Source organism: Lepisosteus oculatus, chromosome 21, assembly GCF_040954835.1.
Source record: "Lepisosteus oculatus isolate fLepOcu1 chromosome 21, fLepOcu1.hap2, whole genome shotgun sequence".
In the NCBI taxonomy this organism is placed as follows: Eukaryota; Metazoa; Chordata; class Actinopteri; order Semionotiformes; family Lepisosteidae; genus Lepisosteus; species Lepisosteus oculatus.
In genome coordinates this window covers 13,524,699-13,540,706 of record NC_090716.1, presented here as the reverse complement: position 1 = coordinate 13,540,706, position 16,008 = coordinate 13,524,699, and the positions used below count along the sequence as shown (strand labels likewise).

General features: G+C 44.1%; 1 protein-coding gene across 1 annotated transcript in view; it reads right to left on the bottom strand.

Annotated features, from left to right (window-relative positions):
• LOC102687194 (MOB kinase activator 2) overlaps positions 1 to 11,801 on the bottom strand; it is an 88,329-nt gene extending 76,528 nt beyond the window's left edge. The window contains exon 1 of the mRNA XM_015338237.2: positions 11,326 to 11,801. Within this exon, the coding sequence (XP_015193723.1) occupies positions 11,326 to 11,342 (17 nt within the window). The 5' untranslated portion in view covers positions 11,343 to 11,801. The remainder of the gene's footprint in view (positions 1 to 11,325) is intronic.
• Between the last annotated feature and the right edge of the window lie 4,207 nt (positions 11,802 to 16,008).

Sequence of the window (16,008 nt, the reverse complement as noted above, 5' to 3'; positions counted from 1 at the left end):
GTGCCTCCTAAATCTTCAAAAACAAGGCCAGTTCATGTGAGTGCTTCATCTGATTATGTTTAACATGCCTGCCTGCCCCCCTTACCCACCGCAATCGTCTCTGCAGAAGGGCAATCATTGCTTTACCAAGATAAATATCTGGGTTGGTAAGAGTCCAGACCTTTCACCATGAAAGAGTTCTCATAAAAGAGCACGTGACTTCCAGGTCACACACCTGCTCGGCAAGTCAATATTGTAAGCTAAGAGTTTATCAATTCCTGAGATAATATAATCCACTTACTGCACAGCACTCTCTTCATACATCTCAAGATTCAAAACTGCCCAAGAGCAGAAATGCTGCTTTGTACGCCAAAAAAACACACCAAAAAAGGTTTTATTCTGATGATTCTAAATAAACTCATAAACACTGCAATACTCCCCTAAGCCCTGTAGAGTTCCAGAATGAAAAAGCTTTTGTTGACAAAAAGCTGTTCAAAGTAAAACCACAGGTGTGGAATTTAACTGCACCTTCTGAAATTATTCCACCCTTCTGTGCAGATATTTGCTAAACGGATAAATCCTTGTGCTCAGGTCCGGACCTGCTATCAGTTCGGGAGTTCTTGTTTTTCGGCCTTCTCAAAAACCATTTGAGGGGAAAAAACTTTTTGGGGACATCAACAGTGGTAAAAAGTGAGTAATCTTCATAACCAATCTGAATCCCAGCACATGTAATTAACATTACCATCACTAACTATCTATACCTACGTACTGTGAGAACAGGGAGACGAACAGAACTCACAAGCTCCAGAGGTATTTCTTCGACATGGTTACTGTTTCAGTGCACAAAGGCTTTCAGCAGGACATTTCAAAATTCTATTGTTGTTCTCATCTATTGTGTTAATACGGATACCTAGGCAACAACTGACTTTCTTACTACATTCCAATGCCTTTACAGCAGTTTAGTTGTATCACAGGCCAGGAAAACATCCCCATAAACATATCCCAGGATATAACCTGCAGAATCATCCTTACCCTAACCATTCATTTCAGGGGACTGCAATTTAAATTAAGTGGATTAAAACACTCCTGAACAAAGGCAGGCAGAAGATAGGATTTTAACCCACCTTATCAAGTACACAGCCAAAGAGAAAAAAGATACACCACTGTGTGCCCTTCTCTGAAATCTCCTCTGCAGTCAATTACAGACAGGAAGCAAGACAGGAGGTGTTTTCTCTGGAATTGTACTGGAATGCAACCAGTCAGAGTTATTCAGTAGCATGAATTATAAATTAGTACGGACGTTTACAGTTGGAAAGCACAACAGAAGGTGAAACAATGACTTAAAAGAAGCATGATCTAAAGAGGTGAAACATTCACCCTGCATCATGAGAAAAAAAGGGTTTCCCAAGTAATTTATCATTAAAAAAAAACATTATTATCAACAGAACTTTTCTTGGTACATCCCCTCAAGGCAGTGGACAACAAAACAATCGAACACAATTGAAGACAGCACGTCCAGCACATTTCAGCCACTGTTTGAGCGGGGTCTGGCTGGAGAGAATTTTCAGGAGATGAAAAGCCAAACACAAACTATTCTTACCTGAGCTTCAGTTATGGTACTTGCTTTCAAAACATTTGTACATCAAGGGATTGCAATTAAATAACTTTCAGGGGACATTACTATGGAAACTATCTCCAGCTGGAGCTGGGGGAGTTTTGTAACAGAGGTGCCCATGGCAGGGAAGCATGGTGGCGCTGTGGTTAAGACTGCTGCCTTGCAGTGTTGCCCTGTTTAGGGCACCTCTGTTACAAGACTCCTCCCTTGCGGTCTGATGGAGACAGTTAGTGCCTGGCTTTTCAGCTGGACGTGCGGTCTTCATTTGTGTTTGATTGTTTTATTATCTACTGCCTTAAGATAATGTACCAAGAGAGGTTATATTTCTAATAATGTTCACGTGGGTTTCCTCCAGGTGCCCAAAGACACACTGGTAAGTTAACCTGTCTCTGAGAAGACTGGCCCTGGTATGAGAGCATGACACAGTTAAATATAGAGAGTGACATCAATGCTAAAGGTAATATAAACAGAGAAATGGCAAAGAGCATTAACAGTACTGTACATCTTAAATAACACCCAATTCCCTTTTATCAACCAGTTTGTATGAAATGATTTTACTCAGGGGAGCAGCACTGGGGCCCTGGCTTCAATTCTGGACCTGGGGTGCTATCTGCGTGGTGTTTTCATGTTCTCCTGTGGGCTTTTTCCACAGCGGTGCAAAGACAGACTGCGAGTGCGTGCTTGTCTGTGTGTGCCCTGCAACAGACTGGCATCCCGTCCGTGGTGTACCCTGCCCTGGGCCTGCTGCTTGCTGGGATAGGCTCCAGTGGTTAGAAAATGGATGGATGCATTCTACTTGGATTGTACATTCATGAAGTATTGCTGAAAGCGTTACGGACTTTACCGATACAGGTATAGTATAGTAAGTATATGAGAATAGCATATGCCATTATTCACTGGAAGTTTTTTTTCCCCTGGACATATGTGCATTATGGAGCAGGAGCCGAAATCCCAGTCTCTGCTTGGCCGGAGAGATGAGCTCAGTGGGGGCCAGCTCCGAGCAGCACACTGGAAGAGCCGACAGGGAAGCTGTAACACCCCAGCTGCACCTAATCTGGGTCTGCGGCGAGGTGAGGGAACTTCCGTTTTCAGAACCTCACCTCCTTTCACGAGCATGAAAAAAAAAAGTGCTGAAGGCTGAAATGCAAGATAAGCTTGTTTTAAAAGAGCAAGCTTTTTTTTTAAAAAAAAGACAACAAAAAAGTAGATTTAGTTTCGCAGCGCCTCACTTCCTTTCCAAGTCTGAGACGCAGGCTGCCTGTTTGCTGCGTCCCAGCTCGCTGAAGGTGTGATTCAGCCTCTTCTGTTTAAGACAACATGCCCTTCACCTCGCGCGGCTGCCGTCTGTTGATGGTGCGCACAGGCACGGGCCCTGCTATCCTCTCTGACTAGGCTTCTCCTCCCCTCTCTTCTGAAAGCAGGAGTCTGGCTGTTTTTGTGGGAATAATCCCAGAGCTAACAGTGGCTCCCAGTCACAAGACAATACCTGTCCTTGACAACAGCACAACAACAACAAAAAGGCAACACTCCAGAAATACATGCCACTGAGGCTCAGGAGCACACTTCCAATGAGCCACCCGCTGGAACAGAGCTTGTCACTGCTTCCTGGAAAAGAAGCACGACCCAAAGAAATGCCACTCTCTTTCAGTCCTTCTCAAGAGCCTACCCCAGTGCCCTCCACCATGCACCTGCTTTGGGTGAGCACTGTAGTGTGCTCTACTGCAACCACTGCCATGCCCAGCCTCTCCTTCAGCTCACGGCTGCCCTCTCACAGCTGCGTCATGGCTGGAAAGATGCAACACAGCCTAAATGTGCAATGTACAAAACAGCCATCACTCGAGAGGCAACGGAAAGGAGCCTGTGACTTTCACTTTTCTGTATTAGGCTGCTTCTTCTACAGTATGTTCAGGTATTTTTGTACTCAGGACTGATGCTTGCTGTTTCCCAGAGGCACGTTGGTCCAAAAAGTGCAGAATGTAGCCCGTGAAGCAGTGAACAGGTCTACAAGGCTGCAATAAAGAGGAGGCCCTTCGGTAGTTTGAGCAGCGTGGCTGGGATTGCTCGTCCTTACTCCCACAACCCTCTGGGTTCTCGGTATTAAAGGCACTTCCTTGTACTTTCCACTTCTGTGCTCTGGTGTGTGTGTCACTGTTCCTTGTGAAGACATCTGCTGGATTGATTTATAAGTGAGGATTTTGATCACTTGTGCACCTTGTTGTCCTCTCTATGCAAGTAAAAAGGTTCAGTTCCTCCAGCCTGCCAGTGTAGGACATCGCTTGAAGCCTCGGAATGTGGGGAATGCCCAACACCAACGTGTAATTATGTGTTTAATGCTGAACTGACGAGTTTTTGACACAGCTCGGCACAGAGGAGACACACGCACGTGCCAGGTCGAGTCACTCTTACAGTCACAAAGTTGTTTTTGTTGGGTGAAAAAAGCCGAGCGTGACGCAGTGGCTTCTAATCTAAAAACACATATATAACGTGACATTACAATGTCATGTCTCACCACACTGCCGTGAGAACTGACACAGGGCTGTGGGCATAACACATTGGTTGAGGTCCAAGCTAAAAGTGTTCAGGCTTTTCACAAATTTCCTTGGGCTGTTTCCGAGGACACACATAAGTCACTGAAACCAGGCCTGTGTGTGTCTGTGTACCGGGATGACTAGCACTCTGCTTGAGGTATAGTTCAGTGAATGTGGGATGTTTAGGCCTCAAGCCTATAAAATCCTGTACAGTTTTTTTCTTGGCTGTGATGAATGTGATTATGCTAGATGCTGAACAGCGCAGAGATGTTGACTCAGCTTAGTATAGTGTCTGCTGACAAGCACATACTCAGGAGTTTATAAGCAAGAGTTTTCACTTTCTTGAATTTGGGATTCATTGATTTCCTTCGTAAAGGTATTCTGCAGCTTCTTCAATGCTATAACTTTATTCTGAGTTCAACTTAACATTCTGTTTCATTGACAGCATAGTATGGCCGCTATATAGCCGTTTACATGAAATTGGTGAAATCCCAAATATGCAGATGTGCCGAGGTTCAACTATATTTACTTTATCAATGAATTTTAATGACAAATCCTACAACTACAACTGTGATTGATCCCAGAACTACTATTTTCTTCTGACACAGACAAGTACATAAGACGTCTTTCCCATTCCACTGCCACAGAAAATGTTTTTGAAAACTTGACAGATAATACTTTGAGTAGAAACTTCTCTACAGAAAAAAGGAGTGAATTACTTCGATAGAGTAAGACCATTCACGAACTGGCTGTACTGCATTCGTGCTGAAGGGATTCCTGAGAGGCAGCGGGAAGACCTCTCCGTCTGGCGTCAGTCTGTGCAATACCAGACTCTTTTGTGCATCATTCCCCTTCAGCAGCACAGATGTTATACCTCTGATATGCACAATTAAAAAGCCAATGTGAAACAACGCATTCTCAATGGCTACATCAGATGCAGCTATTTCATTACCAAAGGTCAGCACAACCTAGAATTTTAAGCTACATGTTCAAAACAAGCTGTTGTCTTGCAAACAGTAGACAAGCTGCATAGAAAATTATAAAGTAAATGGGAAGAGTGCTTTTCTCCATGGGATCCAATACCAGTATCAGTTGCTGTTTCGGGATTCCTTCTTTCTTAAGCCAGGACAAGTTTATTCGTTCAAAATGGCCTCTGATTCAGACTCCACTGTCCTGCATGTAAAAGACTATTATTTTAGACAGAAACATAGAAAGGTTGTTTTATAAGAGCGCAAAACCCAGCAGCTGCAGAAGGCAGTAGCAATGTATTCTTGCCTCTCTGAAAATAGCAGGAATGACAGTACAAATAAGTATTAACTGTGTCTTTTTTTACCCATATGTCTTTTGTACGGGCAAGAGAGAACTGAAGACGCAATTGAACATTTTTGTTAAAATGCGCCACACACATGCTCACAGTGAGCTCTCCTTTTTACAGCAACTTCGGTATCCTTAAATATTTGTGAGCAAGAAAAATAATCCTAATCACTCACTGCCACAACGTCTATGTAAAAAAGATCTGCTTGCCTGTTTTTCCTTAGTGAACAGCGTTCTCACGCAGATTTCATGCCTCTGCGAAACATACCTGTCAGCCCAAAGCTGTAAGTTGTTTTCTACGTCTCATTCTTTCATATTAGAATGCAGAGATTGTTTACATTCCAGTTTGTCTGCATTCCTGCCTTTTAACGTTTTTTTTCTTCCATCTGCTGTAAACTTGATAATTTTCTGTCTATAATTTTCCAAATGTTGTGCGAATGAAGAAGTTTATGTCTGTCCAAAATACCGGAACAAGACGTTCTGGTAAATTCAGACTGGCATTCTGCAGTCACTGCAAGGAAACAAGACTCCCTCCGCAATGCACAGGAGACTGAACCATTTCAGAGTTTTCAAGCTACAGGATATATGCTGATATAAATTTTGTTTTTTAAATTATTGCAACATACACAATTTTAGGTGATAACCTTGAAGCACAGAGCCCCGCGTGCAGACATTCAAGAGTGTGTAGCTTAGAAATTCTGGCACGGCCCAAACTGCTATACATCTTTCCTGAGTGGGCCTTCATTTCTGGTGGGACACCAGTGTGACTGTGCTGTTCGTGGGTTGAATAGGCTTTCCCACAGTTCATGACAGCGTCACAGCTCCTCCACGCTCAGACTCTACACACAAGTGCGTCAAAGAAACAGGCCAATCCGGAGCAGGGGAGGAGTGCGAAATGAAATGTTTGAGTGAGTTAATAAAGAAACTAACTCAACTGAAGTAACTAGCTCAGACAGATACCGAAGAGTGAATCAGCTTGAGACCCTCACTATTCTTACAGAAGAGTCCGGTGCAGAACATGAAGCTTATTAACACTCCTTAAACATAGGAGAAATTAGGTAAAATTCTCCTTCCTTATAAAATTCAGCTAACCCTCCTCTGTAATACAAAAGAGATTAAAAGTGAAAAGAAAATTGCCTTTCCTTGTTGTCAGACCTTTGGTGCCTCTGCCTTTCATAACCCATGAAACACACAACTACTGAACATTCAGAAAATTAGAATCACATTTTGTGTTAGAGCAAAAAGCTTTGAAATTCACCTTATTGTCAATGTTAAGTTACGAGACACATTCTGGATAGAAAAGGCATATAACGCAAACCAGGCTTTTAAATTCAGATCAAGATGTTTGACTCCAGTTCTAATTCATGCCTGTTTCTGTGTTTTCAGGCGGATATGCAATTTTAAGATACAACAAATCGATCTTTCGGCAAATGAGATTAAGCAAGAGTCCGCAAAGCCCCTTTATAGACTCATGCTTAATCTGGAAAAAAGAGGCCAATCAAGGGAAAATGATCTCAACAGCGGAGCAATTACCAGTCTGTGTTACTGCTCCAGCAGCTCCAACTAGACATCGCTTTAGCATCTGTAGGAATCAATCAAAGCTTTGCAAATTTATCTCATTAAAATGGCCTTGCTTCGTGACACATAGGGGTGAAATGACAATAAAGAGGTTTGTGCTGAAAAGTAAAAATTAGGGATTTTCTTTGGATCAAACTGAAAAAGTGGGTTATAAGACCTATAACCCCCATTTCAGACAGACATGAGCCCTTCACAGGCAGACTGGGCAGCTTAAATATGTATATACTACACACGACCTGCAAACATACACTATACCTCCACATGATGCATTGTACTCATTAAAAATAAATCAGCCTCTCACACACCAATGACAAAAAAGCATCAGGCAGCGAGCTGGATTTCCTGCATATTCACCTATCTGGTTAAAAGTGCCAAAAGACACTTATTTGACATAAAGATACAAACTGCAACACACGAGTTTCTAATCTGGGGACTGTAGACAAGGCTCTGGTCTATCTCTGGACTTCAGACATGGGCCTGACCCTCCAGTCCAGTTTAAAAGTGGTTTCAGAGAAGTGGCTTCTCACTCTTTCTCATGAGGTCTCTCATGGGCGGTGTTGATTTTACGACAGGCCTCCCCCTAGGTTCAGAACCTCAAGCGGACAGAACAGCACTTTGAAGGACAAGGAAGGGCCGAGCTGGCAAGTGACTCCGAGATGGTCTCAGTCTGGGAGCGAGCTACACGCATCCCCGGCAGGGAGGCTACATGGTAGTCCTTCTGTGATTTCTGTTGAGCAAGAGATATTTGAATTCAATTTAAAAGCTTATTATGGGACACATTTGCATCTGTATTGTGGGCTGACAGGTTCAGTTTCTATTTTGTACTAAAGGGGAGCACAGGCCTCCATCACAACATCTTAGCCTCCGTTTCTCAAAAAAGCTCCTCCAGCTTCACCATCCTCCCGGCTCTGAGCTGAAAGCAGCTGTCTGGGAATGTGGGCCAGCAGTGCCGGAGGAACAGGGGGCCTCCTCTCCTGACAGTTGCTTCACAAGGCAGCGCGAACCATGTTTCAGCAAACGCAGGCACATCGATTAAGAAAAAGAAAATGACTGAAATACGGACTTGTCTTATTGTACAGAAGTAAATAAAGATCAGATTGGAAGAAAATAAAGCAAAGAGAATCCCTGGCATCCCAGCTTTTTATTGTGTCAATACTTCCTTTTTACATCTCACACTTTGGCTTATCTGTACTGAGAGGACGGTGCAGTATGTAGGTTAACTTGTTCATTTCCTGCGTGCACCTCCACTTCTCACCACGCAGGACACTTACATCGAGTCGGTGCAGTGCTGCGCGTTAATCACACCCATCTGCCGGCTACCGTACAGCTGCTAGGTCAGAGACGAACGTGTGCTTTTATCAAGACAGGAGGCATTCAGCGTGATGGTGACTCAAAACACTCGTGCAAACCCCTTGCACTGAAACAACAAGGCAACACTGGGACAGGCACAAACGAGCACAGCTTTCCAGCTACGACCCACAGGATGTAACCTAAATGTTTCAGAAAACACACAATGATGCACAACTTAGACAGCTATGTTATCCACTCAGACACCTTGGTGACCACTTCGCTCTACATCGCCAGTTGTCCCAAAATCAATCTTCATTCCGCAATTCCTGCCCAGACTTAGCAGCTCACAACTAATGCAGTTTCTTGGCACACACCCTCGATGCCCCTCCACTGCTATTTCTTCTGCTTAGATTCTTGTCAGTGTGCGGAATGAAAAATGTATTAAAAACTGCCTTCAGAAAAAGCTTCCCCGAGGTGGACTGGTGACATCACAAAAGGCTCTTCTGGGGAAAGCATGCACTTTAGACCTGCAACAAACTATAGAGTTCGGACCTTAAGGTTGAGGGATTAGATATAGGGACAGCGGGTTTTTTTTTTCAGAATGGATGGTGGGAAAACAAAGCAGAAAGCACAAGTGGGAACTACGTGGAAGTGTATATATAATTAAGAACAGGGGGAAATTCTTTACACAAAGAGTGGTGGGAGTGTGAAACAGACCCCTCAGCGTCTTGTTGAAGCCACTACTCTGGCTGCTTTCAAAAGTGTCTGTAGAAGATCCTGGGATCAATTAGCTATCAAACACCAAAACGGGTCAGATGTGCTGGATGGTGTGCTCACACTGGTAATGTTCTGCGTGTCCCTGTAAAGTGCAGTGTCCTGACAGGAGAGTCTGTGGGCCTCCAGTGCTGCTGCCTCCTGATCTCCAGCACACCCAGCAGTGAAGAAGACAGGCGGTGTTAGCCGTGCTGCAGAGGCAGAAATCGAAGGGGAGGAGCAGCTCTCAGGCCTGGGATCCCCTGAGGGCTGTTTTCTTTCACTGGGAGGTTTTGTTTTCCTCTCCTCTGTGTCCACATGGTCAGCTGTCATTTTACTGTCAACTGCAACTCAGATCTGTAAAGCACTTTAATGTGGCCAAGTATTGTGAAGGGCGCTATACCAAAAAATAACTGATTAACCCATTGATTGAACTGCACATTACCTGTCCCAGGGGTCCACTTGCGCTTAACCGGAGCCTTACCCAGACTAACAGGCTCCTCAGATCAATCTTTACTGAAGTGGCGCGATTTCAAGTTTTCTAGGCACCCCAAAATCTCTGACTGTTTCAGAGCAAAAACGTTAAAAGAGTAAGTCAGTCAATGTTCACAAGAGCTCAGCTGGAAGGCCGGCCAGAATGCCCGCAGGCCAAGGACCCCTGACCTGCTGCGGGGGTCAGGAAGCACAGACCCCTGTTCCTCTGTGCCTTCGGACAGGAAGACACTGGCACACACCTGGCAGTAAGCTGCTTTTTGGGAATGACAGGGAAACAAATTAAAGAATTAAGCAATGGGTAATGCAAGCAGACAGAAATTAAACCATTATGTACCTCTTCAATCTATCAAACTACAACGCAGTAAGAGGGAGAGTACATAACCAGAGCACTGATGTGAGTGTCTGCTTCTGCAGAGAGGTATAGAATAGTATCTCTGTGTATCACACCTGTCTGTTAAGGCAGGCAAATTAAACAAACTCCCACCCAGCTATGACAGAAAAATCTGTTTCACCTGTTTCACTGACATGGAACAGCTTTTATATGCCTGGCAGCTGAGCAAATACTTCCCAACACTGACCTTATCTCTCAGCCCTTTTCTACTTTAAATAAACTACTCCTTTAGCGGTAGCAATTCTGGGTAAACACAAAGACAGGTCTATTACCTTCACTATCAGATACGTCTTTTGTTTCGCCATAACCCTGAAAAATAAATCCACACCCCAGAGTGTGTAAACTCCCACCCACCCTGGAAATTAATCACTTCCCAAAACCATTTAAATGTAATGACTTTTTAAGGTGTACTTCTGCCAGACCTCTCCACCCTGAGCGAAGCTTGGAATATTCTACACTAGGTTCATTAGCATAGAAACACATCATACAAATTTGTTTCAAACGTCCGTAAACTTCATGTCTTTGCGACGGTGATGGCTTCAATTCTGCATGGACCACTCAGTGATCACTCAGTGTACTCAGTGTATACCTTGCTCAGTGAGCCAAACAAAGATCAGGCGTATACAGCTTTTTTCCACACACTTTCCTACGTACGAGCGGCATATCCATCAGAGGTACCTTCTAGCCAAAATAAGCCCAGCGTCTTTGTAAAAAAAAAGTTGTAAATGTCAAGCCAGTATACAGTTACATCCACAAGATGCCAAGTTCAAGAATAAGATGGGGACACTAAAAACGTCCCCCCTCTGTCACTGGCACCGACTTTAATAAAAGCCCGTCAACGTTTTGGACCGTTGAACGCATTGCACTGTTTGGCAGACTCGAAATGAGGTCACGCACGCTTGATCACGACAGCGTACGTGTATTAATTACATGATTTTCTTTCCGGCAGGTAAGGAGAGTTGGAAAAGGGGTCGCCGGGGCCCGCTTTCCAAAGGGAGGGACAGCTCAGAGCGCCCTGGAAAAGCGCCGCGCAGATCCCAGCTCGCCGGGGCGGACGGCAACATGCTGGCACACGCCGCGGTGCCCGTCCTAAAAATAAACCGCCCGGTACGCGACTTTCTACAAACGTGCATTTTCAGGAGGGCCTCTGAGGACAGGCTGTGAAAGCAACAGGGCACGGAATATGGTCTCCTCACGACTTCGCGACTCGGGCAGTGGAAAACACGAGGTGGTGGTGGTGGGGACGTTTGGGAGAGCAAGTGCAAACCCCTGTACAGCTCACTGCGCCGGGCTGCTCGCCCGCTGACGTGCAAAGCAGTGTACCTGACCCCTTCGCCAAATGCCAGCAATCGCTCACGGCCGAATGCAAGTTCTGTACTTACCCCATAAGCCAATCCATGACTGCTGAAGAGACAAATCCACTGCAGGCTGGAGGCGCCCTCCTGCTTATCAGTATCCCAACCCCAATCCCGCTTGTTATTCAACTTCTTTCTCCGGGTGCCGGCTGTGTCGCTCCAGTGTCAGCTCGCTCTGCAGCGCCTGATGGCGAGGTGTGGGGTCGCCAACAAGAGCATGAACCGTGTCAGCGGAACCGGCGCTGCACCCGAGGCGGGCGAAGGGAGATCTGCATTGACTTGAGGTTAAGACGGTGGTGCTCCGATTGTCCCCCGTTGCCCTGCTCTGAAGGGTAGGCGTTCACCCCCGGCTTGTCGCGGCTCCCCCTCTGCGGATCACAGGACCGGCAGATGCAAGTCCCGGGTACCGCTGATTTGTCCTCGGTCAAGAACCCTGTGCCCAGATCTTCAGCCGCTGCCGCTGTTACGTTCTGGCTCCTGCATCACAGGAAATCCGGAAGTAAACATAGATCCACCCCCCGCTCCTTCCCTCCTTCGCCTTATTGCCCGGGACGTCTTCCGTCCCCGGCACAGGCGACCGAGTCCCGCACAGACTTGTGGGACTTGTAGTTTTTATTTCCAACGCGCTGAAGTCTCGGGGTTGCTTCCCCTTCGAAATTACGTCATTCTATTCAAGTGCGTTGAGCCGCGTGTGGCGGGCGTTTTGCATGAGTTAGACTTTAAGTTTAAACTAATATTGATAGTAAAATAGCGAAACAAACTTAATATGAAATACCAATAAATATGTAACACAAAACATCCTTAACTCGATTCAGAGCCAAAAGGAACAATATACAGTATTACCTCCATATCAATTTTATTATAAAGTATGGTGTCTATTCATATAAACAAAACCCATACTGCGGTTTCTTTGAAGAAACAGCTGGATCAGATTATTGGATCAATTAACTACTATCAAATGGGCCAGAGGGTTGACTCAGGATGGACACCGAGTGGCAGAGAATGTTTCAAAGTATAGAGAAAACTGTTTAATTAGACTCGTTAGAGGTCTGTTAAACCTGAATAATGACTTGATTTGACCACATCTAGAATACAATGTGCTGTTCCATTCACAGAATTTTCAAAAACGATATAGCAGGATAACAGTCACCACCTGCAAACACTCACAAAACCTGCTAAAACGTTAACAGAGATTTAAATCATGTTACAAACGCCACAAACTGATGTGTAAATAGTTCATGCGAGAGATTTACCTGTCGTTTAAGATATGAGGGGCTGAACCACATTTATGGCCAAATTGTGAAATTTAGAGATAATGTCAGCGCCACCTTTCGCTTTACAAAAAACGTTCCCGGGGCATTCAGTCTGTCAGTATACAGCCGATGTGAAATGAGTGCCTGCCACCTTCTGGGGAACTGGGGGATACGCATCGAATCGACCACGTTTCTGATTTAACGATCACGACTGACATCTTCATATGCGCCTGCTATTAAGGTACTTGCGTCACTGTGAGACATGCTGTAGCGTCTACAGTATATCAGTGGAATAATCATGCTTTGTGGTTTTTGGACTGCAGAAAGAATAGAATAACAGTAAAAAGGTAAATTGATAAATACACAATACTATTTCCAAATCATGATCATCCCGGGGAACTGTAGGTGAAAGGTTTGTTGACCAGCATTAAGGTTGTAAAATTAATACAGGACAACATATGTCCCAAGCAGAGTTACATCATCAGTTTATTCTCTTCTTGTCAGCCAAAGCATGCAGGTGTAGAACAGGACATAATGCATTTTTATACAAAAATTCGTATTCTATATTCTGGTCGCTTGCAGATTAGAATGGCATATGCTTAGCAATAATATTATTTATGGTACCTGAAAGTTTCAGGTTGTTGCACAAAGCTAAGGTATGCGTATACGTGATCTGACAACTGGAATCAATTTCCTGTCGTTAAAGTCTGTTTATTTTTAATTCTCTTCTTGTCCGCGGATTGGAGGGTCTGAACAGCCTCTTGTCTTTGCTAACGAGCAAGATGTGTGAATAAACAGGACCAATGTCCTACCGTGGGTAAATTAAAACAAGAGTAAAAAATAAACATGCAAATGCACAAATTTCAGAGATGTTCCTTTAGATTAGCTAATTTAATCGAGTCCAGTGATATTTAAGCAACAACTTCCGCTTCACAAACGATACCCAGGTTGCGTGCTGACGTGTTTTAGTTAAGAGGCAAAGTAAAAACGTTACACGTCTGAAAGTGTCCAGCTGAACAGGGGTCATTTGTCAACTTTACAGTTACACTGGATAGGAACCAGGCGAATATGTTACCCTCAGCCCTGTTGAAATGGTGTAGCGTGACCTTGTCAGTGAAATGAAGAGTAATACACCGGTTATACATTTTCTTTTATAGACAACTGAGACTGAGAGGCAGGCTGTTGCAGGGGGATAGCTAACAGAGTGCATTTCCTGAAATGGCGCAGGCAGATGCAGGCAGAAGGTGAAGGTGTGCACATTGCACAGTGTGATATTGCACCTGTGAATGTCAGCAATGTTAACCTTAAAACCTGGACGAATCACAGTGGAACCTGAGAAGCATACACATCAGAGCAGGCTGCTCAGCCTGTTCGGCCCATTCGGCATCCTGTTGCTAACTGATCTGATGATCTCATCCAGTCTTTTCAGGGCATAAGCTTCAGGGTTGTGTAGCCTGCTCCAGGCTCTTTCAGCCCTTGAGTAAACAAAACCATGCCTCCCTCCTGTTCTCACTTTCAAATGCACGTCTCTGTCGTTCCCACTTGTGGTTCGTGAGGCGCAGCTCATTCTGAGGACACTGAGGGGTAGAGCTGGTCTTGAGGGTGGATTTCACCGTGGTCTGTGTGGATTGTCAGTATTGGAATCAGGGCTCCATGTAGTGTAGGCTCTCTTTTCCAGACTAGAACGGTTTACTGCCTTAAGTCTTGTCAGAAAAGTACTGCCAGGAAATAATCTTATTTCTCTTATTTCACATCAGCAATATGTTTTGTGTAACATTGTGCAAACAATTTTCTATACGAGGCCTTACAAATATGTTATACTATTTTAAAGTAACATCCTTCAACTTCAAGTCTTTATTGTTTCTATATATCTTCTTTCCAATTAGTTTTGTGTCCATGTTAAGTTATTTGATATTTCCTATCCTTCCAATCCACTAGGCGTCACTATGGTCCTCAGTGGGAAACAGTTTTTGTTATTCCAAAAAGTAATTTACATCAAAGGTGGACAGTGTGTTTGCAATTACCATTATGCATCTCTCTCAATAACGCATTAATGATCAGATTGAAAAGAAAGGAGAGAGTGTAATGTGAGAGAGACAGACATTTATTTAGAGGGATTTTGTAAATAAAAAAAAAGCTTAATAAGTAAAATTCTCCTCTAACCTGCCAGGCCACACCAGAGCCAATTTTCCTAGAAGCTAAGTATGTCTTTGGACTGTAGTGGAAACCAGAGCATCTAGAAGAAACTCACACAAGCACAGGGAGAACTTACAGACTCCAGACAGAGAGCACCCTACATCTGTAATTGAACCCAGGTCCCCAGCACTGTAAGGCACCAATCCCAACCACTGCACCACCATGCCACCAATCTTAGCTCTTTTTTGTGTAAATTCACCAGCTTTTCACATACAATAAGTGGACCTTTCCCAGAGCTGAAGGAGGGTGTGACTGAGAGATCTGCAAATCCTTCTGGACTCTGAGTACAGGAGTAATCTCAAACCCTTAGGCAGGGGTGTCCAGTCCTGTTGCCTGACAGCCTCAATCCAGATACCCTTGAATGTCACCCTAAATATCCTTTTATAATTAGAGAATGGTTAGGAAAACTTTTTTAAGCAAATTATCTATTAGGTAAGTAAGGTTGTAATAAAGATCACTTATCATGGAGGACTGGTATTGAGTAATATTCTAATTTGTGTTCCAAATCATCTCAATTAATGACTTAATTGAACACACCACCTGTTTATGTTTAATTGTTTAATTAATTGTTTCTTAATTAAATGATTTAATAGTTAAATTGTTCCAGGCCTTTAAAGATTGTTTTACTTCTGAAACCAGCTGGGCTGGGGTTGGACAGTCCCTGCTGAGGACCAGAGTTAAAGACTACTGATCAGGGAAGATGTTTTTGTCCAACTCTCTCCCATGCTGCTATTTGACACATTAACATCCCTGGGCTGGACAAAGTTATTTTAAATGGGTGAGGCCTGTTGCATCTTTAAAATCTATTGTTTGCATAGTTCGCTTGTGATAATCTTTCAGGCTTGCGGAGCAGAATCAGTCCTTGAAAGGATAAATCTCTTGATAATTCTTCGGTGTTGTTACTCCTAGTGAACTCTTAGTTAAGCGTATTGAAGGGTTTAGGGAGAGTTTTAGTCACAGTAAATTTGGCTTAGCCTGCTGGGGCTGAGAGACAAGCTCCTGGCCACAGGATGAGGCGGCAGGACCCCTCTGGAGTGAGGAGTGACCAAGGGGCAAGGGATACACTAAACGTGTGGGAGAGAAGTCACTTATATATTGGATTCATAGTTTTGTTCTGTCAGGAAATAAGGTCAGGAATGTTTACAAATTACTGACAGCTGAAGCTGCTTGAACTTCTCTGCGGTAGAGCGTATTCATATAGATCTCTTGAAAGATAGATCTCGTCCATGGCCGTGCCCTATAAATGCTCACTGATTTAAAG